The 24115-nt window shown below is 40.3% G+C and overlaps 1 protein-coding gene across 1 annotated transcript; it reads right to left on the bottom strand.

Moving 5' to 3' along the window:
- Positions 1-20289: 20289 nt before the first annotated feature.
- Positions 20290-21814, bottom strand: HOXB4 (homeobox B4). Its single transcript, XM_073325535.1, has 2 exons — positions 21388-21814; positions 20290-20618 (listed from the first exon to the last, which is right to left on the bottom strand). The coding sequence occupies exons 1-2, from the start codon at positions 21809-21811 to the stop codon at positions 20305-20307; spliced, it is 738 nt and encodes a 245-aa protein (XP_073181636.1). The 5' UTR covers positions 21812-21814; the 3' UTR covers positions 20290-20304.
- Positions 21815-24115: the final 2301 nt, after the last annotated feature.

The following is a 24115-nucleotide window of genomic DNA, read 5'->3' as shown; positions in this document are numbered from 1 at the left end:
GGAACACCAGGGCTACAGAGCGGCATGGAGGAGACACGAATAGGATTCACGGATTATTCTTTTTAAAAGACCCTGCAATAGTCAACAGACTGTCGCAAATGGGACCTCATGGACTTGTGCTCGAATACCTAGAACATCAGAGGTGCCGTGAACTCTGCAAAGAACTTTTTCTGAAGTACCAATTTTGGGTTCCTTTTTTAAATAACTGGAGAATAAAAAAATAATAAAATCATAGCTGCATTTCTATACACTGAGTGTCTTGTAAGTAGATATTAGGCTCCATATCACCTTGTATTTCCGCTTCTACTTTTTGTTGCAGTTTTGTGTTGTTTTAAAAAGTGACTGCATTACAAGGTCAGCCAAATTTTGCTATCCTCGTCATTTTAGACTTCCTTTCAAAGGGAATACAGAAAACATTTTCCATTTAAAATGTCCACCCAAAATTATAACCATAAACCATAAAATTTAAAGACAAGCCAGTAGCAAAACGAAAACACTTCACAGAAAAGTTAAGGCAATAATCGTCATTATAAATGTGGTGAAAGGAAAACAAGTTGGCTCTAACTAAAAACTAAACAAGTTTTTTTTTTAAAAAAAAAGAGTGGTTTCTGGTTCTAAGAAGTTCATTTTTTAATGGCCAGGCATCGTGTTTAATAACACTCACCAATTCTCCGTTGTCTGGTCCAACACAAATGAGGCAGCGCAGCGGTTTGAGAAAGAAAGAGAACTGTAAAACAGAAAAGTGATAAAACTTCCATCACAACGGTATGGGAAATCGGACTTATTACACAGAGAACTCTTCCAGTGGTAATGGTGGGAAAAAGTGTCTAATGGACAAAAATTAAATACAAAAATATCCATTGTTCTATGTGAGGCATTTTCTCAACAATGTAACTAAAGGAGACATTTCATCAAGTTTTTAGCACTTTCCAAAAGTTGTTTTATATATGTGTGTCTCTCTCTGTGTGTATATATATACACACACACACACAGACATAAGTATCATCAAGATGAAGGATTGGTATCAGGCAGACATTCAGATAAGTATTTTTTAAAAATAACTGGACTCATATCTGAAGCAGTTTCAAGACAATTCTTGCAACCTCATTATGGCCCTCTCAGATATTTTAGTATTAGCTCACTTGTAAATGTCTAGCATTTCTCATTTCTATGGTTCTCAAACATTTGGATGCCACTTGCTCATTGGAAACCGTCTCTGAAGGAGATTATTTACCAGTTGTGCCTGTTCAAGCTTTGCATTAGAATAGTTATCGGTAGAAATTAGCTGTAGTGAAATGCAAACGTATTTTTCCTGTTGGTGAATTTTGGTTTTAAATAAATACTAATAAAAAAAAAGTGAGCTGTTCTGCAACCCATCATTTGCCTCCTTTTATTGTTTTTAGTTAAAGGCGGTTGGTAATTCCGGGTTAAGTGCATTTTAAAAATGAAATGTATCGAGTTAATTAGGTAAGGCGGTATGAAAGCCTTGTGGAAACCTCCAGACGATTTTACTGGAAGACAACAGAAGCTTAAATATTTACAGCACATCTTTTCCTATGTAGCCAATTTGTTCACTGTCTTGAATGATCCCCATTAAAAAAAAAGCAGATATTTTATGTTATATGTAGGTAACATTTACACAAAAGTTATTCGATAAAAGGATTAACGACACCAGCTTAAACCTCTTTAAAACTAGTCGGAGATTTATCACTGAAACCTTGACACGATTTGATTCAGAAAGAAAGAGGGGGGCGGGGGAGAAAACTCATTTAAAATTATTTTCGTTTTGGGAAACATTCCCTCGCTTTAATAATCTTGTTTCCGTTCTGTCTGTTGATGTTATTAATCTCAAATCAAATGTTCCTCCCGCACCTCTATCTTTCTCGTGACAACATTCCTGGAACATAAATCACACATCATGCTGACCTCTCTCTGGTCTGCGGCCTATAGCCATAATTTATGATGATGATGATGATGATTATTACACACACACACACACACACACTTTAATACACAACATTGGCTATCTTCCATTTACATCACAGCCTTACCACGTTAACTTGGGTTTTTAATTCCCTCTGTAGATTATCAATAAAGATAAAGAAAACCCCACCGCCCTTTATGTCGTATGAAGCCCAGCGCACCCAATATGACTCTATAAAAGTTCCACCCACATTAAGGCCTGGAAGAAAGGGGGAGTGGAGGTGGGGGATGAACAAAAGGAGGTGGAGAGAGGAGGAAAGTCGCATTTTTTGGCATGACTAGAGAAGGCAGGGAGAAAACAGAAACAAAATAAATAAAGGCTCCGAGAAAGATTTTTAGTGACGCCAGCAAAAGGGGTTTTTGCTACTTTTTGCGAGACCCGGATTAAAAATAAAATCACTACCCTCCACTCCTCCCCTCTTTACCTCACTGCCAACAATAGGCTCATGCATTATGTACCATTATTAAAAGATATTAGTGGTGAATTATGGGTATTCTCAAATTAGGCACTATAATCTTAATAGGAACATTTATCTTTCTCGATAGATAGATAGATAGATAGATAGATAGATAGATAGATAGATAGATAGATAGATAGATAGATAGATAGATAGATAGATAGATAGATAGATAGATTGCAAGACTGGTCACTATCCCCTTCCCTTTCTTTTTGTTTACTTTGTAACAGGATGTCAATATCCGAATCATGGAGGCCAACCCGTCTCCTCTCTTAAGAAGGTGAGGGGTAGGAATGCTGAGGTTGAGGAGGGATGGATTAGGGACACTCGAAAAGGGCACTCTCTCTCTCTCTTTCTCTCTCTGTCTCTGTCTCGTACACACACAAAAAGTCTAAACAGAAGCCAGCTCCGGATAAGAAATCAAAATGAAACGGAGTGTACGGTGTCTTTGAGAGATTAGCCCTCTTTCTCTCCATGACCTTTGCTTACAAGAGTAATAACTCACCGGGTTAATGATCAATCGGCGGAAGTGCTTTTGAATTACCTCCTAAATGCAAAACAACAACAAAACCAGGGCGCCCACTATTCCTGGCTGTTTCTTTCCCCCACCCCCTGAAGCCCACTCCTCTTCTATAAATTCTCTGGTCGCCAAAAGTCTTTCACCCACACATGTTGCTGTACTGTAATTTTTTTTCCCTCTCGGAGTGGGGGAAGGGTTTGGGTACCAGAGTGCTGTAAATAGATATTTAGGAAGCCAGTGACCAGCGAGACTAGGGAGGACAGAAGCCCTCTCCCACATATACTCCCCCCCCTTCTAAATGCCAAAATAATGACTTGAATTATGCGCTCACGTGACTGGTAGACGTCAACCTTTTACCCATTTTATACAGAATTGTTAAATGAACTTCTCCCCCCCGCACACAGCATGTCCCCCCCTTTCCAGTGAATTCTCTAAACTTAGTTGCCAGCAGTCGCTTTCTTTTTTCCCACCTCCCCAGTCACTCCCTTCAGATATTTTGTTTTGCTTTTTTTGTTGTTGTTGTTCGGTCCTCTAAGCAGAGGAGGAAAACGGAGGTGCGAAGTCTTCACCAAAACCACAAGCTTGCAAAGTCTCAGCTCCGAGCCAAATGTCAGAAGAGGTGGAAGGAACTAGAGGGGAAAGAAAGAAAGAAAGAAAGAAAGAAAGAAAGAAAGAAAGAAAGAAAGAAAGAAAGAAAGAAAGAAAGAAAGAAAGAAAGAAAGAAAGAAAGAAAGAAAGAAAGAAAGAAAGAAAGAAAGAGGATGGCTGAAGGAAGATGATTGCTCCGCTCCGAGCGACAGCAGCCACAATCTCCGAAGACCTCAGCTTTGAATCTGCTGCTGATAACCTGCTCCTGCACTTTACTAGAGAGAGACGTTGTGGGCCGGGGTGGCTGCTGGAGCAGTTTAACCCCCCACGCTCCCTCTCTTAGCCGAGTGGATTTACAGTTAAAGCCTTTCTCGACCCCTGGAAAGAGGACGCGTGTTCCACGGCGGTAGATTCTACACTGGCTGCCCCCGTGATCTGCTTATGGGCTAGCCAGATTTTAAGTCACTTTAAAAAAAAATAAAAAATCTGGAGGAAAAATGAGGATATATATATATTTTTTCCTCTCGAAAGGATTCCTGGATAGCATCCAATATCTATTGACTGGTCAGTTTCTGTTATAAAATGAAGGCATTCCGTTACTTTATAGCTACATTTCTCTGAATAAAAAAAAGAAAGCAAGAAAAGAAAGAAGCGTGATGCGGGGCGGGGGATGGGTGGGAAGGAGGGATGCACAAGGGGTCCATTTTACCTGCCTTCATTTGATGTCACATACAGATAGGTAATAATTTCTGAGGGAGGAATGTCAGAGAGAAGAGAGAGAGAGAAAGAGTTATGTTCAGGAATCATATTTCTGGGTCTCTACGTGTTTGTAGAGTGTGTTGTCTAACTAGATACAATGAGAATATATTTTCCTTTTGCAATCTCTTGTTATAATTTTTTATTGTATACTACAAATACACATGTATAGCATTCTATAGATGTTGTATAATTAGATACAATGAGAACATATTTTTATTTTACATTCTCATTGTGTAGTGTATTTATTATACACTGCAAATACACTATACAAGCACACATAGTAGACACATAGCATGTAGATGTACACATGAATTTGCATATATATATATGTGTGTGTGTATATACACATAGCATGACCAGTGATCCATATAGATAGATCAATCCATAACTGGCAGTGCTAAAATACTGTAATATTGTAAGGGTCTTTGGTCTCTCATATTCATCAACATATCAAAAGGCTATCACCCATAACAGTCTCTTAGTGCAGTAAATAGTTAATTTTTAATGAGAGGAGAAAGAATTCGGAACAACAATGTTTAACAGGGTTTCAGTGTCGTTATTGTGGGGGATACTTAGATGGAACTCAGCACCCGAGATCATAGTTCTGTTTTAAAATCTCCTCTAGCTCGTGCATGCTTAGCAATGAAATGAATGTGTGATTTGGAATGCAACAATGTCCTTCCCAGTGATGTTTAACACAAATGTAGGGCCACTGGATCTCGCTATAATCACACCCACACACACACGCTGTCCAGACAAAACCATACTTTAAGGACGACTCTCTGAAAAAAAATATTTCTCTTCTGATGGACCATCTACCGAGACTAATCCGATCGGTGGTGTTTCTGTGGTTGAACATTGGCCGGCTGCCTCATTAAGATTTGATCCTTACAAAAGCAAGAAAAATAAGGTCCCCAAAATGTATAATGAGTTTGTCGTGAGAGTGGTGGCGAGAATGAAATCCAAACCAAGAGATACAGGCGCACCAAAAATCTATTCCAACTCGAGAGAGAGAGAGAGTTGGAATTTCAAAAATCGTCCATTAATATCAATTTACTTCAATGAAAACTTTGGTTCTTCACGGAGTTGATGATTTATGATAAAATCAATTAAATTACTGTCATTTAGGGCCTTGTGGTTCCCCTCAGATTTTATTCGCCAACAGACCAAGCGCTTGGTAAAAAAAAACATTTCAAATTTCGCTGGAGGCGAGTAAAGATAATTCTGGATCTGAGGAAATTTAATGCAAGGCAATTTTCAGCAAAAAATCCGGCGCTTGTGTAGCTCTCTGCCAATATACACTAGTTTGCCTCGGGAAATATTAGACATTGAGTCTAAACTTTTGCGGTTTTACAAGGTATGGGGGCATTTTTTCTAACTAACAAATTGTCCCAGGAACTGAGTTATTTTCAGAGTACAAAAGGATACAAACAAACACCAGCCAAATTGAACAGGGAGCACATTAAAAAAAGTGAACTTCAAATTTAATCCTATTTGTCTTCCTGTCTTCCGCATAAACTTCGTTGTGTTGCAACTCACTCTTAAAATACACATCGGGCCTTAACAAAGAGACCAATTCTTCCGACTCCTAGCCCCAGAATGAGTGACGAAACAGCACTCGTAAATATTGTGTCATATATTCCAACATGAGTCGTTTTCCTGCCCCTCCTTTTAAAATGGAGCTCATTGAAGAAATTACATATAAAAAATAAATCTTTATTGTGGATTCTCCAAAACCCCGAGCAGATTTGGAGCTCCTTTCATGGTCTGAAAACATTTTAGCTGGTGGGATTCATAATAAAACATTGTTCTTATCTAAAATGTTGAAGGCTCGCATACTTACCCATGCCACCAAAATTAATTGGTCAGCTATCGGGGAAAACAAGTAAATTGGCCAGATGTTTGTTAATCACATCTGGCAAATAAAAGCAGAATTTGAGGGGGGTGGAGAGGGAACCCACTATCAGCATCGTGGAATTTTTAGAAGACATGGGCTTCCAGGAAAAGAGTTGCAATTAGGAGCTGCTCCAAGTAAACAAAACTTCTGAGGGCCATAAATCACGCTCACATACATTCTTCAGTTTAACACTCCGCTTTTCCAAAGCGGCGTTTGTAGTTTTTTTCCAAACAGCGGAGAGGTGCTAACGCTTTAACAAATGTGTCACAGGGAAACCTAGCTGGGAAACACGGACTTTAAAGAAAGCTTCTGTATCCCGTCTAGGTATGAATCACGCAACTTTTCCCTTTTTCTTTTCTTTTCTTTTCTTTTTTTTTTCTTGCTCATCTTCAACTTCCCTGGCTATGTTTCGGAAAGATCAGTCTTAATTTGAGACTAGGGAAAGTCAGCTATAGTTCACGTTGACCAATGGAGAAGTCTCTGGCCTGTCAAAGCTTTGGGAGCCATTAATTCTATCTCAGAGCGCTGGAATTCTTAGAGTACGGAAAGGCAAAGTTGCATCAATTTCCACCCCCCCCCCTTTACCTCTTACCTGTGTTAGCTCTCCACCAAGGACTTCAGGAAGAAGGAGAGAAGGGGGGAAATCGGCTGCTGCAAGTATCTGAACTGAAGCAAGCAAATTAAAGAGAAGAAAAGAAACTACTTTATTGTACCCCAGTGGATCTTGCTGACAGCTTTGTCGGACGGATTTCTTCTCCCTTCCTCCCTCCAACCCCCACCCCCCTCAAAGATGCTTTAATTTTTGGACTCACTCGTTTCGAACGGAACTGCCTTGACTGAAGAAAAACCTTCCAAAACCGCGTTAAGTGTTGCAAGGATGGAGACCCCTTTCCAGAATGCCCAGAGATAGTGGGAGGGGTGGGGGAGTGCGGGTCTTGTACTTATTTTCCCCGTTGTGGGGGGGGGGAGGAATCCCTGGCACCTCTCTGAAAAGCTATTTCTCTTTATAAAGACTTAAAATGTTGCAAGACGGGCATAATACTGAGTGACAAGAGGTGCCGGAGAGAGGAGAACCAACTGGATTCTGGTTTTAGAGGCCAGTAGGAATTGGCCAGTCTTCAATGTCAAGATTCAAAATTGATTCCATATGTCTCGACCAAAAAAAAAAAAAAAAAGTTAAGCGTTACATTCGGCATTTTTTGGGGGTCATTGCGATCCTGTTCAATATTTGTGAATTGCAACTCAGCCTATCAGACTTTTAAGTTTAATCACAGAGGCTGCGAAGTAATAGGAGTCAATGGACATGATCCTGTAGGGTATTTTTAACCTCGCCTAAAATTGAAGAGTGAACAAAAATCTATCTGAAGGATGAGAGGGGTAAGGTTTGCCATCGCCTGGCTTTGGCACACCAAAACGGGGGGGGGGGGGGGGAGGGGGCGGGAGAGAGGGGGAAAGTCTCCTTACCGATTGTTTTGTGTTGTTTTTAATCAGGGAGATTCTGAGCCTTCCATCACTGATGTCCTATTGGCCTAATGGAGTCACTCCCGTGGACCGAATGGGAAAACATCCATTGACTTCAGTGGGCTTTGGATCCGGCTCTTGGGGATCACTGAGTGTTGATGTGTTACGGCTATTGAGAATGGAAAGGCCTGGGTTGATTTTCAGGAAAGGACAAAAGTTGCCTATTAAAATGTCATGACACAGCTGGCCATTTGACTTGCCAGAGTCTCCCTTCAGAAACTCCTGTTGAGCTCATTGGTGCGAGCATGGAGAGACTGTTACCCTATTTTTTGTCGCCTTCTCTTCCGATCTCGAGATCTTTCTGCCAAGAAGGGTCGAGGTATCGGATTTAACCCAAAATATTCAATGCTATTGAACGAAAATTCTTTAGTTAACCCCTCTCTGTCTTTAAATAAAAAGGAATCAAACCCTTCTGATTTATGGCTCTGATTTTCTGAAATAGCACCTGATTTGGTTTATCGCAGTCAAGTGTTGAAATGTGGTTATTAGCCCCCCACCCCACCCCCAGCAAAAGAAAAACCACCCGGAACTTCAAAGGACACCATCATTATATCCAACCTTTTGCCTATTTAACAGAAAACCAGGGTCTCCTTTCCCTTTGTCTTTGCTCCAAATAAATCTCGTCCCAATCCCTTTTTAAACAGAAATGTATCAGCCAAGTTGCAAGGGAGTGCGCTATGGGTCATCGGCAGTTTTTAAGGCCTGTATAGCGTATACTTATTTCGGACATTAATTGCTTTTTTCACCTCTGCATGTATGTTTATCCGTTTGTTGTTTCTTTTTCTTCTTTTAGACAATACGATTTGTTAAAATAATTCACTCCCTTTGACAGGGCCACAGTTATTGGTGTAGGGGCCAGTTATTTTAACCAACAATGGTCATCTTGCATTTACAATGTAATATTAACCTCTTTTTAAATCCTTTTGTTTTGAAGTGATCAACCGGAATAAATGGATGGCCCATGAATGATTCCTGAATCTTATGTATTTTAAAACAGAAATTGGACAGTGCATAAGGAATAAGAGTTATAATACTGTATACTGGAAATGCATTGTTCATATACTTGAGACCTCATCTGTTGAGTCTACAAGCTTATGTACTGACTGCAGGTATTATCCTGTTCTGTATTAGCTACCGGCCTCCTTAGATAGCAGTTCCAAAGAGTTCTGCCCTTCCATAATTCTTTGATCTTACAGAACACTCTCTTACAGCCTGCAATAAATTATGAACTAAGGACTTATATTTTCCACCTTAATAGCTGCCTCTCTGGGAAAGAAATGGTGTGTATATATGTACGGGAGGGTGGGTGTGATGGGGGGAGAAATGTTGCCTTTGGAGATGGCATATGATAAGGTAAATATTGATTCTTCATGCTGGTGGATCAAACTTTTCTGAAACGGTGGTAGACAAGAAGAACAGCTTATTGCAAAGAAATGAGCGAAACAATAATAACCTGAACTATTTTAATGACAAGATCAATAGCTCATCAAGTATTTTAAATATTATTCATATCGTTTATAACTATAACACAAGGAAGAATATTACACCCGCTGCTTCCTGATGCATTCAGTTTAACCGAGTTAATAAAGAAATATAGACAACATTTTTTAACGATTTACACATAGTTTTAGTCCGTAGGAGAGAGCTAATCACCGAAGTTATATTACCTAATCGATAAATAAACCAATAATGAACACAAATGGGAAAATTTGTGTGATTTAATGAGGTAGGTATGGCAGGGAGTTACAAAGATCATGGCTGGGTAAGAGGAGTTTTTGCTGTTGTTGTTTGACCAACCAAAGGGAACAATGAGAGCTCTTTTGGTTGCCCAAATCTGGACAAAACGAAACCCTTTTCATTGTATTACGTCATCCGATGCTAAATAATAGGTAGCCATTGGAGGGACAGAGAGAGAGAGAAAAACACAGAGACTAGTTATTGAGAAGGCTCCAGGCAGAAAGAAACCGTTCTTGGTAAATATCAGCTTGATACAACGGTGGCAAATTTCTAGAGGAAAAAAGGAAAGAAAGAAAGAAAGAAAGAAAGAAAGAAAGAAAGAAAGAAAGAAAGAAAGAAAGAAAGAAAGAAAGAAAGAAAGAAAGAAAGAAAGAAAGAAAGAAAGAAAGAAAGAAAGAAAGAAAGAGCACTGTGAAACTTTCGCCTTGTTTATTTAAAGGGCTCATTGATTAAAAATCTAAGTATAGAAGCGAAGAAGATCTGAGGCAACATTACCAATAAGAATAGATCCTACAGCCAGGCTTATCTCAAGCCAAAATCTTTGCATCATATAAATCACAATTCTGCCCCACCCTGCTAGAAACCAGCTGGAAAGGCAAGGCAGAAATGTAAGTGTTATCTGAAATAGGCATCTTCCCCCCTCCCCCACCTTAAATCAGAAGGCTAGGGATAGAGATAGCGATATCAGTAATGGATTCGGAGAGTATATGGTGCCAGGTGAATGGGGAAATGGGATTCATTATAGCCAAGGGTGTCAAAAGCATAAATGTTTGCCACCTTGTCCGATTCAACATCCTGCGGGACCTGAAGCTCTTCCTGACATCTGACTTATTTAAGGGGGACTTTTGTACAATGGCGTCTGGAACCAGAACCGAATAACCCCCCTACTATTGATTTATACTCCCCTTTAATGCGACTAATGCATGGGGCTGGACGATAGAGTTATGTGTGGTGCACTGTCTGAAGCTTTAATGACAGCAAAGGAGCCGTAATAATAACGATAATGAGAGCGAAATTAATATTTTCGCTCCTTCCAACTTCGTAACTACAGGAGCCTTCCTCAGTGGGCTAATTTTTCATGCTCAGAATCTAACACCTAAAAAACCTAAGACCTAAAAAACAAGTGGTCAAAATCAATTGGAAGCCAACGATTTAAATTAATATATGCCTGACAAAGAATGATGTTGCATTCCTGGCTTGTTCACCGTCCCCGGATCTCCCTTAATATTTAATGAAAGTCGCTGAGTTCCTCTAATTTTACTACATAAAGGTTTACCCTAGCAGACAGAGTTAAATATCACCCCTCATGACGGTGTTAAACTTGGCTCACGGGGGCTAAAGGAAGCGCGGAAAATGTGGTTGGAGTCTTTTTTGAGAATCCGGTGTGAACATTTAATCTTCAACCCTGTTGTCTGTTTTACTGACTCCTTGCATGTTACATATTTAAAAATGCTATTTCCCGCTTCCTCCTTCCCTTTCAACACTCACGGTTTTAACCTATTTGGTCAAGTTTTAAAATGGAAATTCTAAGTGGTTGACTTCTGACCGTTCCATTTTCTATCAAGGATGCAAATTCTCATTGATATACACTCTTGCTTTTTAAACAGGTAACTTTATGTCTTTTACCCATCAACTCTGCTCTTTAGGAGAATAATCTGCTCCCCAAAGTCTTAACTTTACTGCGCTGCCTCAATTGGTTGAAAGGGATTTACTTATTATAGTTCATATATATACTATATATCAAGTGCCAGTGAAAAGTTAACATCTATTGGCAAGCTATGCCTATTTTAGTTTCTTGAGGAAGTAGGGCAAGCTTCTGCTCTCATGTACTAGTTTTAAATCCGTGTAATTCCATTGCCCTCAATAGGTTTACTTCGAATTTACACCAGTCTAAATCACAGAAAGCAGGCTCTTCGTTCCTAACAAAATGTCCTTTGTTATCTAAACTCCTGAAACTTTTATCCTAAGGACATTATTTACCTACCTACCTACCTATCATAGCAAGATCTTGCAGCAATGAATCGGTGCAAACTATTTCCTCTTTGCATAAAAAGAATAAGGAATTATTTGGGGACGGATTCGCTTCCTTTTTGTTAACAGTCTTTGGTAATTATAAATGGGTAAAATGCTCAGGTTTCGGAACGAAACCCATAACATCGCTCCATTAGCTTAGAACCCGTGTCGTTAGTTTGGAAGGCAAGGAAGCTCACCTATTGTTTTGTCCTCCACTGACAAAGTAACTTCATTCTCTGCTTGTGATCAAACGCTATCCCTATTTAAGAGGCAGCCGTACATTTTGACTCCCTGCAGCAATTTGATTTTCATTTTCAAATTTAGTTATTTATTTGATTTTTCCCCCTGATCAGCTGGCATACAATGGGACACATCCAGGCTTAAAAAACAAACAAAAAAATCCCAAACCAAACCAAAATAAATTAAAAAAGCCTCAAACAAGCATAAACACGCCTCAACAACCTGTGTTTATGGTGCAATAAAGTCCTTATTAGAGAGGGAGAGGGGACAAGATGGTGAAAAAATGAGGAATAGCTAGTAAAGTGATGCTGCAATACAAGACTCCTAGCAGTAATTTTTATATTAAGGTCCTGGTCTTTTACTAGGTTTATATGCCAATGAGGCGTTCCCGGTTTACCAAATTTATACAAATCTCTCCTTAATTGGTAATCACAGATGCTGTAATTTAAGACCCCCAGCTATAGAGCTTTCATATTAGCTGCTGATCTATTACTGTAAATCGTCTGAAATAATCAACTCCAGGGAGTGGAGCAGAGAGAAATTCTCGCTCTAAAATATCATCGCTTGCACATCATTTTCACTTGAGAAATGATTTATCTTGGACACCGCCATAAACAACACAACTCTCTCACAAACACACACACGCACACACACAATGGCAGCCACACTGCTGCTGACATGCTTATTGTAATAAATCAAGAAAGGGGGTTTCAAAAAGAGAGAGAGGGAGAAAGGTTGTGAGGAGAGAGAGAGAGAGAGGGAGAGAAAGGAATATTCCTAAAAATATCAATGAAATGCCTCGATGGGTATTAACACATACCACCATGTGAAGAGAAATGGGAGGAAATGAAGACGGCTATTTGTCACATTTTACGACAATAACATTAATAACAAACAATAAATTTACATGGACATATAGACACGCTAGGAATTGGGAAGACCCTGCTACTCACAACAATCCAACCCTCGGCGTGGCTTCTTTCTTCCTGAGAATTGTTTTATTGAAGACTCTTTTCTCTCTCTCTCTCTCCCTCTCTCTCTCCCTTTCTCTCTCTCTCTCCCTCTCTCTCTCCCTTTCTCTCTCTCTCTCTCTTTTTCCCCCCCTCTGCTATAGGCTTGTTTTTTAAAGGACAGTTGAATTTCACGTCAGACACAAGGAGACCATGTCTGCGATGTTCCTGACGAATACATATCTATTCTGCAACCTCTGCATTAATTATTTAATGAATCACGTGATCTGGAAGGGGGAAGGGGGTCTCTCAGTTTCATACTCAAAGGACCACTGTGACCTTCCACTGGAACAGTGTTTATCCCCCCCCCCACAAAAAATAAGTTTAGAATTGAATGTAACATTCTAGATCTACAGAGATATTCTGGCTACCTAGTTATTTCTATAAACACATATGCATACTTGCACAGGCGTGTGAACGTGGGATGAGTGTATACACAGCACAATATACAGTAATATACATATGTCTGGTAAAGGACGCAACGTTAGGGTGTCCACCCCCACTCCCCTCGAAGTTTAGAATATTTAAACACTTTCCCCAATCCTGATGCCTCTTTGCCCTGCTAGACACATAATGCTTTTCTCCCTGACATTTTATTACACTGACTAGAACAACAGTTTTAGGCTCCAAAGTCCTCTGAGGATATTTATGCTCATGGATCCAAATTTTTTTTTTTTTTTAAGAATTTCCCATTAGGATACAGGGCAAGAGCTTCTGCTGTTATTGTTTTGTGAGTCTTTATTGCATTTTTGAAGTCAGTTTTGGCTCTGAGCTGAGATGCCCCAAAACGGAATCCTGGCCAACAAAGGAAGCTGCTTATAGTGAATGTACAAGAAGCTGCCTATGGACCAAATCCCAAGCAGGCAATGCCTCACTGACACAAAACAATGTGCACACGTCTGTATGTAGCAACATACTTACATATGTTCACATAGACACAGGCACACGGATGTACAGACATAGCTACGACACTGGTTTTCTTTCAGCCCTGCAAGGAAGCTAAGATTTTTTTACAAATCTAGCGTAGGGGTCCCTCATCCCATTTCAGGTGCTAAGGATGGGGTTGTGAGTTCAATCCTTCAGGGGGCCATTTGAGATCTGGGGCAAAAATTGGGGATTGGTCCTGCTTTGAGCAGGGGGTTGGACTAGATGACCTCCTGAGGTCCCTTCCAACCCTAATATTCTATGATTCTATGATTCTATGATGACGGTCTCACCTCCTCAAACAATGGAATGGATACAGGGCATAAGGAGCCACTGAAGATTAAACAATAGAACCGTGTGAGACCTGGAGTAACAGGCAAGGTGGAATGCGTTTGACTATAAAGTTCTACTCTTGCAAGCCTGGGAATACCTCTAAACATAGATAAAATAAAGATAGGCATGGAGGTTTAGCGAGAGTTGTCCGGCGTTTAATAATCCACTCTCTAGGAAAGCAGCTACCTGAAAGAATACAGTTTAAAAACTAATTAATAAAAGGTGAGAAAATTCAAACCCAGCGTTCAATCCAGGCAACATTTTGAAGTGGTTGTGATGGCTGAAAGGGCTGTTTAAAGCTTCAGGAAATGAATACGGGAGCAAATTGCCTGGAAAAGCTTCACACTTGTTTTTAAAGCATAGACCTTATTGTGTGAAATTTCTTAAAAAAAACCCAAAACCTTCGGCTAAAAATTCTGGGTGAAGGTGTAATACAGAGAGAGAGGAACACAGAAAAGGAAAAGTGAATGTATTCTCTCTTTTTAAAACATCCTTTCGGTGTCACTGTATGTTGATAGAGGAGCAGTTACCTAATAAAGCAAACTTCCTTCACCCCTTAAATTAGATGATTTTTCAATTTGGGACATTATCAGAGTAGGAGGGGGTAAACTGAAAAGCCACACACTTTCCTTCAGTGGATCCCTTAAAAAAACAAACAAACAAACAAACTATCCCTCATCCGAATGTTGCTTGCCCCAAAATAAACAAACAAAAAAGGAAAAATCCGGCTGCCTTTTTTTCTAAGAAGAGCAACTTTCGCTAAAAGTTCAAAGAATAGGAAATGCGGCCATAAACAGCACCCTCAGCCTCTGAGGGGCTATCATCAAAGCAGCTTTCTTTCGAGAGATAAAATGAGCGTTTATATAGTGAGAAGGGGAGATTGATTTACGAATTTAAACACGCCAGTTTTATTGGAGATCATAAATCTGTCAGGGGGAAGGTGTTCAGGCAGAGAAACTCCCAAACTGCTCCCACCACCCAGGTCCTTACTCAAAGAGGAACATTTGAAGGAACCCGAACACTGCAACAAGGTGTCGATACACCTAGACACCTATAACATAAAAATTTTCCCGGTGTGTGTTTGAAAGTATTTGTATATAAATACTTTTCCCCACGTATATTTATATTATACAGAGACAATCTCGCGCGTTGTATTTTAATAATAGATAGATAGATAGATAGATAGATAGATAGATAGATAGATAGATAGATAGATAGATAGATAGATAGATAGATTTAAATGCCCTGTATCCATGTATATGTATAAATATTTGGTCTGGCTTCCAAATAAATAAATCTCAGATCATAATGGCAACTAGACAAGCTATTCCAGTTGGTTCGATGCAATAGACTTTTGGTCCGGCTTCGATTTCAAGACGCAGGCGGAGCGAACAAAGAAGTGCATGGGACAGAAAGGCCATGTCCCAAGGAGACACCTTTCAGACTCATGCTGATTAAAAATATTTACATTCTTCCACCAGGAACTAGGTCGGAAGAGTAAAATCTCAGAGCGATGAGTCGAACCATCAGGTGTCATATCGAGATCTAAACGGAGACTCCAAAAGACACCTGGCCTGTCTCTGGCTGGATATGTGGCTTTAATACCTTTAAAACGATGAGTCGTTCATGCTTTGTTTCCCGGGGTTCCCCTGACACAGCTATGAAGCGGAGTCGCCCCTAAGTCACTGAGCACCGCGCCGATATAAACAAAGGTAGCGGGCGTCAACTCATGTATTGAAACGATTCTAGGTGGCCAGCAAGGTCGGGAGAGGGCTACCAAATGTCTGACGGAGCCCTTAGCCCGTCACTCCGAAAACAGTTCTTCATCCTTCGCCATTTAGAATTCATCAAACCCCGGAGTGACTGTGTAAACGCTGCCCCGTGTCAATATAAGTGTTCCTCGCTATCAGGACTAAGGGCCACCGTGAGCCACCGAAGGCCACAATTTGCAAAGGGGCGAGGTGGTTTCAACAACATTCACCGATAACCACCCTTACCGCCTACCCTCCTGTAGCCCCCCTCCCCTCCCCTCCACCACCATCAAAAAGAAATCCCTGACTGCATCAGCAAATATCACACCCCTTTAGCAGATACAGACGAGCTGTGAAGGGCTTTTGAGAGTGTTGTGGGCTAGGAGCGGGGGGAGGAAAAGCGGGGGGGGGGGGAGAGGAGACGCTCCGAAACAAAGGATTTTCTGGAAGGGAGAAGATAGCTGAGGTTTGAGGAAAAGTGAGAGGCGTTTGGCTGGGGTAGTGTAAGGATCCTTTTTAGAAAGCCCTCTCCTGAGAGGTAAACAAAACAAAACAAACCCAAGTGGCCGAGCCAGCCCAGAGATCTTTCCCCTTGCACTGACCGCAAGCTTCCCGACTCTAAAAAACTCAGCTGCCCTTTGTCTTTTACAGTGGAGACCCTCTGTGCTTTGAGATGAAACCCAAAGCCAGGAAGAGAAACAATGCATTGTGACCAGATTGAATATAGAATGACTAAGACATTAAAAGCCAAACAACCAAACACAAAAAATCCGATCGTTCTGGGACGCCTTTCCTCTGCATTCCCCGCGCTGGCCCAGCAATGGCAACATTAAGAAACAACCATGAACACGCGTGGTTTAAAAGATTCTTTCCGGAGGTGCAAAGTTTGCCTTAGCCCCCGTCCAGTTCGACGCTGGAAATGTTACACAGCACAATGTCCAGTCTTGGAAAGGTCAAGGGGTTTGAGAGGTCAATCCTTGGCTATAATACTCAGCTAATCAGTTAGAAAACGTGTCCTTTGGGTGAACCCTCTATGCGATCTGTGCTCGGCAGCTCAGAATTTTGCCTCAATTTATTTGTTTATTTTGCCTTTCAGCCTCCCCAGTAAAATGCAAAAAGTCTTGAAACAAACAGCAATCAGACAAGCGCGGCTCACGCAAACACGGTCTCTAAAGGCCAAACCCTTCCACAAAACAACTTTTCTAAGCAGAAACGAGAAACTCAAAAAGTCTGATTTGGCTAAAGGATTCGAACACAGTTATTCCTCCAAGGAACATCTGACACACGAAAAAAGAAATCATCTACCAGACTGATCTTTCCATAGTCGCACGTGACGTTTGTACAAAGCCCTTTAATTTAGGTTGCAAAGCTTCAAGAAGGCAAAATAGAACATGGAGGAATATAATTTGAAATAGCAAGGCTGTCTTGGTCACAAAAAGGCCAATGTCTGAGCTATCTGCTTTTCCTCTGTATTCCATGAGATAAAAAAATTATCCGAGCAAAGCCAAACTCTATAGGATTCACACCATAAAATGGAAAAATACGGGTTTTTAGCATCCCCTTTATATGTAATCCATTTGATATCTTTCTTTTCTCTCTCCCCCTCAGACAAAATAAAATGAGGAAACCGAGGAAAATCCCGTAAAGGATTCATGTGCCCCCCCCAAAAAAAACCTTACTCTTGAAAAGAGGCAATAAAACGATCAAAAATGCATGCCAAGCAGTCGGTTCTTTTACCTTGTGCATTCCCACATCCTTTTTCCAACGCCCAATAGATGGTATTCATGGTTTGAGTGGTTTCTTCCCAAGTGAGAGTTGTTGTTTGTTCCGTTTTGTTTTCCAAAAAAAAAAATAAATAAATAAAAGTTTTCAACTTTATGATCCAGATTTTTTTATTGTTATTATTCCCCTTGAAGATTTTTGTAGGACTCCGGGTACTTTTTTCCCAACAGACGGTCTGCGGAGATTTGCTGTTGAATAACAATGGGGAAAGGATAAGTATTTAAAGAAAAGAAGTGATTAATGATTTTCTGTATAATTCTCGCATTTTTCTTGGCTTCTGTCTGCTTATAATGGCTGTGAACTTTTAGGTCCTATAGAAATCTTCTTTTCTCCCCCTTCAATTCTATTCATACTTTCCAGCTTTGATTTAGTTCTATAGAAGTTGCATTCCTAACAGCATATGCTTTTTAAGAACTGTTTTGGTACCCTTAAGAGCATAGCCTCTATCTGAAAATTGCATCGCCTTTACATAGGAAGCAGATCGAAGGTGGGGAGGGAAATCAGCCATCAAAATAAGTGCAGTCCCGACCACCCCTCATCGAAATAAAAACTCGGAAGGTTTGCTCTTTTTGCCTTTAAAGGGGCAAAAGTTAATCAAATACATACACAACTCCGTTTTTCCAACACAAGACGTGCAGCGGCTCTGTGTCACATGACCATATACATATTTCTTACAAACTGTTACAAAGTCAACAGAGTAAAAGACGTAATGGGCGATTTATTGAGGTGTGGGGGGAAGGAACAACTTTTGAAAGCAGTTTGTTTGCAAGGTCTGAGTTAAATTGCTGAGTACCCTAAGAACAGAAACAGCCATTCTACCACTTTAAATATCCCAAGCCAGGTCTTTGTTCTTAATAACGTGGTGGGGTATTTTAATCATGACTTAGAGGCCGAGACAAATTCATAAAATCTCATAAATAAGCGAAAACCATTTTCTTATAGGGAATGATTCAGAAAATTATGATTTTCTTTGTATGGTCTAGAGGCCTCCTTCCCACAAGCCCACCCCACCCCTTTCTTCTTCTTCTTCTTCTTTTTTTTAAATGTAACTTAGAACTGGAATGTTATTTCGCCCTGAACAGTATTTTCGATACTTTCTATGAGCAAGAAAATGAAAATTAATACAAGAGCTGTGGCTCACAAAAGAAGCCATTTGTCTTCTTGATTATCTATTTGCTTGTCAGGGTTTGAGCTATTGCAGTAGCCAGCTCCTTTGTAATATAAAAATACACAGAAAACCTGCAAACACCGAGAAACATCTGTGCAAAAATTATACTCATTAATGCATTAAATACCTTGGAGAAGGAGATTTTTTTAAAATGAAGTAGCCTCTCCTGAGGAATACACAGCTGCTTTAATTCCTTAATACAATGTAGCGCTTTAATGACCCAACACAGTTGAAACCAGTTTGTGAACATATCATACAACCATATTAATATGTGCATAGAATAAATAAATCACAATATGTAAGGCTTAGCAGTACTTAAGACTGAGATACCCTATAGTCAAACACATTTTGTTTTCATTAGCGAGGTGCAATTGACAGAAATCCTTATAAAACTAACAAACATTTTAAATTAAAAAAAAAAAACTTATTTTTTTAAACACACACGGGTTATAGTCACAACGAAAATTTTATTTCTACTTGCTTTCCTTCTGCTATGTACAAGTTATCATGAATATCACAAAGAACAATAGGAGGTAATTCAAATGAACAACTGGAAGGGGGAAACGAAGATCCCAAAAGTTCTTTGAAATCACATCAGCTCGGAATGTCAAGTACTATAGAACATGGAAAGAAAAAAATAAATCTGTTCGAAGTTCATAACCCCTTTTCCATCAAGAAAGAAGGGGATCCCCAGCTTCCATTTTTTATTCACATTCTCAGTACAAAAATGGACTGAATCTTAGTGGAGAAGCATCCTTTTTACAAAGAGCCCTCCCTTCCCACACCCCTTTTGACGAACGTTTAAATTCAGGTGGCATTACTTGATCATCAAGTTTCTAAACTAATTACGTTGTCCCCCCCCCCAAGATTTACAAGTGAGGTAATTAACCTGCTGGACTCAAAAGTGGCAGGGGGTTTCTTACATAAGTCTCCATTATGTTGGTCTCCTTCCCAGCCCCACCCCCACCCCAAATTTCACTCGGTTTGTTTTAAATTGTGCCAATCTCTTCGTTCTCCAGCTATATGACCCTGATCGTTACGATACTCAACATCTATTCAGTCCCCCCCGGTCCTCATACCGCATGGAGTTGGGGTTGTTGTTGTTTGTTTGTTTGTTTTTGGTCTGTAGGGCTGTGTTACCGTTGCCAGAATTGCTATGCCCTTGGGGATCTGAACAGAAACTTTCGCTTTGGGGCTGGTAGGCAACAAAAGAAAAGAAAAGAAAATTCAGTTCCTCTTGAAGAAACTGAGCCTCATTTATTAAAGTGAACACTGGTTGTCGAGGTAATAGCAAGCATAAGGTCCATCCTTTGTACGGGAGAGTAAACATGACAAATGGGGCAGAGTTTGGCGTGATTAAAGATGAAACAAGGATTCATCTTAGCCAAATTTGAAAACTACTATCCACAGCCTTCTTTTAATGGGAGGGAGCACAAAAGCACATCTCTGTTGTTTGTTTGTTTGTTTTGTAGCTGAGTTTCCCTCCTTTTCTATAAATAAAGAGTATGCCCCCGTTACGCCCCTTGGAACATAAAAAAATTATCATGTGTCTCCTACACACTCTCACTCTCTCTCTCTCTCTCTCTCTCACACACACACACACACACACACAAGAAACAGTTATAGGCCAGTGGCTGGTGCATTGGCTCGGTTCTGAGACCCTCCTTGTATCTGCAGGCTTGCAGAAGAGTTGGAAGAATTAGACCTGATCTTGGTATTGGGTAATTTATGATCTTTTTTCCATTTCATCCTCCTGTTCTGGAACCATATTTTGATCTGGCGCTCGGACAGGCAAAGAGAATGGGCAATTTCTACTCTGCGCCTCCGCGTGAGATAGCGATTATAGTGGAATTCTTTCTCCAGTTCCAGGACTTGCTGCCTGGTATAAGCTGTCCGGGAGCGCTTCGGTTCCCCTCCTGTGCAACTGGGGTTTACTGAACAAACACAAAGAGGGGAGTGGGGAAGAAGAGAAAAAAGAATTACTGAGCTGCCCTTTTAATTTTTTTAAGTGTCACACGCTGTTTTGCTGGCAGACTACTCGAAGCAGAAAGATGCACCACGATCTTCCAAAAATATACACTTAACCCATCTCCAACCCCCTCTCTCCAGCCTGATTGCATGACGTACATCCATGTCTATATGTGTTTTAAACTTCCCTAGATATATTTTACATACTCTCCTCGATAACATAGATGGTGCAAGTATATTATATACATATATATACACACACACACCCCATCTATGCTCTTTAAAATCCATAAAATCCCCCCCATACATACACCCTCTCTTTGTAATAACACGGAGAGAGAGAGAGAGAGAGAGAGAGAGAGAGAGAGAGAGAGAGAGAGAGAGAGAGAGAGAGAGAGAGAGAGAGAGAGAGAGAGAGAGAGAGAGAAACATAGTAAAAGTTTACTCAACCCACCACTTAAATACAAATTACAAAAACATAAAACTTAACTTACGAAGATTCAACAACCATAAAAAAGTACCCTGCAAGAAATTGGAGGAGGATGGTAACAGAGACTTCAAAGGCACTTGGCCAAGTAGAGCCATAAAAATTTATGGAGGATGTAATTATACTGCTCTGCAAACAGGCGATCGTAAATCTCCACGAATGGTTATTTTACAACTGGTGCAATAGGCTTTCCACAAGACTTTGAGGTGCTAGTTAGTATAAAGCAAAAGCCACTTTAGTTCACTTACCCGTGCTTACATGGACTTTTTTCATCCAGGGATAAACTACTGGCTCTTTGCAAGAAGAATGAGATGGGCTTTGGTTCATAGAGTTTTGGCTACAGGAGGGTGGAGGAGGGCTGGGGGTGACCGACTCACAGTGGTGATTTGCCTCTGAGAGGTGGCTCTGAAGTCCGGCAGAAGGATGAACGTGACCCCTTGGGGATAGCACCGCTGGCTGGTGGCCGGAGCCCTGACAAGCTGGGTAGGGCGGCTCGTTGCAGGCTGACCGTGGCTGGTACATCGCCTCATGTTGGAAAGTGGTCTCTCGCCTCTGGCTGCTGTAATATCCCGGAGAGTGATTGGGAAGGTAATCATTCTGAGAATATTCTTCGCAGGGTGGGAACTTGGGATCCACATAGTTGGAGTTGATCAAAAACGAACTCATGGCCATTAATTTCTTTGAATTGCACACACACCACACACACACACACACACACAAATACTAAAATTTATTCCTATCCCCCCCTACTCGTTTTCCTGTTTCGTAAAACCCTCCTACATACTGTCAAGTGAACAAAGTTAGGAATCCATGTGACACCGGCGGCCAATGGCGAGGTTCCCTGCGATTCCCGGATAAGGAAATATGCTCACACAGGGGCATTCTTACTCCTGTAGGATTTTTTTTTTTTAAATCACCAATATTTACATATTTTCAGCAAGGGTGAAATGTCTTGCTCCTGCACAATGTTACTTACCCGGATTAGCATCTCAGGCTCTAAACCCCTAATGTCACCACTTAATCCCTCGGGATAACAAAACCCCACTCCCTCCAGTAGGTGTGTCTTGGGTTAGTTGTGTGTTACAGAAAAAAAAAAAAAGATTATTTTCAGTAATATGGGGGAGGATGGGGAGGGAAGTCCGCTCCGGATCAAAATGAATGCCCTGGCAGATGATACATTGAGATCCCTCTGGCTGGTGTTTAAATTTCGGTCTTAATGGCGGTGATATGAAGCGGGTTGAGTAGCGACTATGCGCTGCGATACTGGCAGAGATAAATAGGACTTGTTCTGGGTCGATAGAAAATCCATCGGCTAATTCGGGGTACCGGGGCTCCTAAATCACATTTAGCTTCGGGATCCGATTGACCATTTTCCAGCCATGGGTGGAAGAGAGCCCTTCCCCTGAACACGAAATAAAGGGCTTTATGGACAATTAAAGATAAAATTAACTAGCCTCGGTGCTGTTCCCTTCTCCCACATTGTAATAAACATGATTAAAAAAGCAACATTTGGACGGGTCTTTAAAATCGAAGCACCTAATAATCCCTTCATAAAAATCAGGAAACAGGGCAGCGTTTGGCTGGATTATTTATACCTAGTGTATTTTAAGCAATTATACAGATTAAAGCAACAGAGTTTTCCCTCCTGAGTTTCAGTGATGTAAGACTTCTGACACCCCTAGCAGCTCAGATTTTTATTACAACGAGGTGATAAAGTTTGCCACAGGAGTACTAGAGTTGGGAGTTTAGGTAAATCCCCCAATATTTCTTTTCAGTTATAAAACGATCTTCTGGCCAAAGCTTCTTTTCATCCTGTTATTTAGGTTTTTTTTTTTCTTCAGGGAGAATGACTGTAGTGTTTGTGTCAACTACATATTCCCCTAGATACGAATTTGTGACACAACTTCCTTTACACAAATTCGGATCTACAGGGTACATATAGAAGACAGATGCATCTTTCTTGGTCAGAAATCTTCTAACTTCACTTAACTGTAATCATTCTCTTCGATTTAATTTATTATTAGTATTATTGTTTTTAATACAAGAGATGTGTCACTAAAAGAATTAAACTATGGATAAATATGGTTAAAATTTCCACTTTCCAAAGGAAACACAAATAATGAAATTCACCCATTCGAAATACAGAGCTAGTAATTGTTAGGCTACCAAAGTAATACAGTACGTTCCTCCCTATTCATGGATACACTGAACATTAGTTTAGCATTATGTCGTCGTCCCCCCCCCCAAAAAATGAGTCCTGGACTATATCTAAAAACATAAGTAGAGTCCCAAATTATCATTCATTTCAAATGTAAATGTAATAGTTAATGTTCACTCCAAATGTGGTTGTTTCAATATCATCCACTGATCAACAGAGACAAATATTTCAAAATTTTTGTTGTTGTTGAGTTTCTGAAGGTCATCCAAAGTTTTTTTGTTATAAAAGTAAATTACGGGGGGAGGGGGGAGAGAAACAGAGGAAAATAAATACAGAATGTGAAGGCAGATGGGACGATATTCTTTTTCTTTCTTTTTTTTTTTATGACAGGCAATTCTTTTTATAACCCGAGAAAAAGATCAAAGGAGTTTCATTTCCGAAAGCAATAAAATATTCATACTGTCTAGCTAATGAACCTTGATTCGGAGCGAATGAGAATAACATCGTGTTGACACTTCGTTTAAAATTCCAGTAGCTCCAGAGATTAAAAGTATAACAGTCTCCTCCACCCCAAACCCACCCAAAAAAGATCAGAAGGGAGCAACACACGTTTCTGTTCGAATATTTCCGATTTAATCATATTTTAACAGCACCCAGCCACAGAAGATGCCATAAAGATGCTACATTTCCCCCTTCATTGGCTGGAAATACTGTTTTCCCCCTCCCCTCAAATCGAAACGTATTTCAAATAGCACTGCTTTAAAAAAAAAAAAAGAAAGAAAAAGACCTTGTAATGGCAGAGAATGAATGAACACCGC

This window comes from Lepidochelys kempii, chromosome 27 (assembly GCF_965140265.1).
Source record: "Lepidochelys kempii isolate rLepKem1 chromosome 27, rLepKem1.hap2, whole genome shotgun sequence".
In the NCBI taxonomy this organism is placed as follows: domain Eukaryota; kingdom Metazoa; phylum Chordata; order Testudines; family Cheloniidae; genus Lepidochelys; species Lepidochelys kempii.
The sequence above is the reverse complement of the archived record's forward strand: the minus strand, read 5'-3'. Positions and strand labels throughout refer to the sequence as shown.

Excerpts from the sequence above, each read along its gene's own strand:
- HOXB4 (XM_073325535.1), bottom strand. The coding sequence starts at position 21,811 with ATGGCCATGAGTTCGTTTTTGATCAACTCCAACTATGTGGATCCCAAG. Across the intron at positions 20,619-21,387 it reads AAAAGTCCATGTAAGCACGG|TAAACCCCAGTTGCACAGGA; the intron begins GTAAGTGAACTA and ends GTGTTTGTTCAG.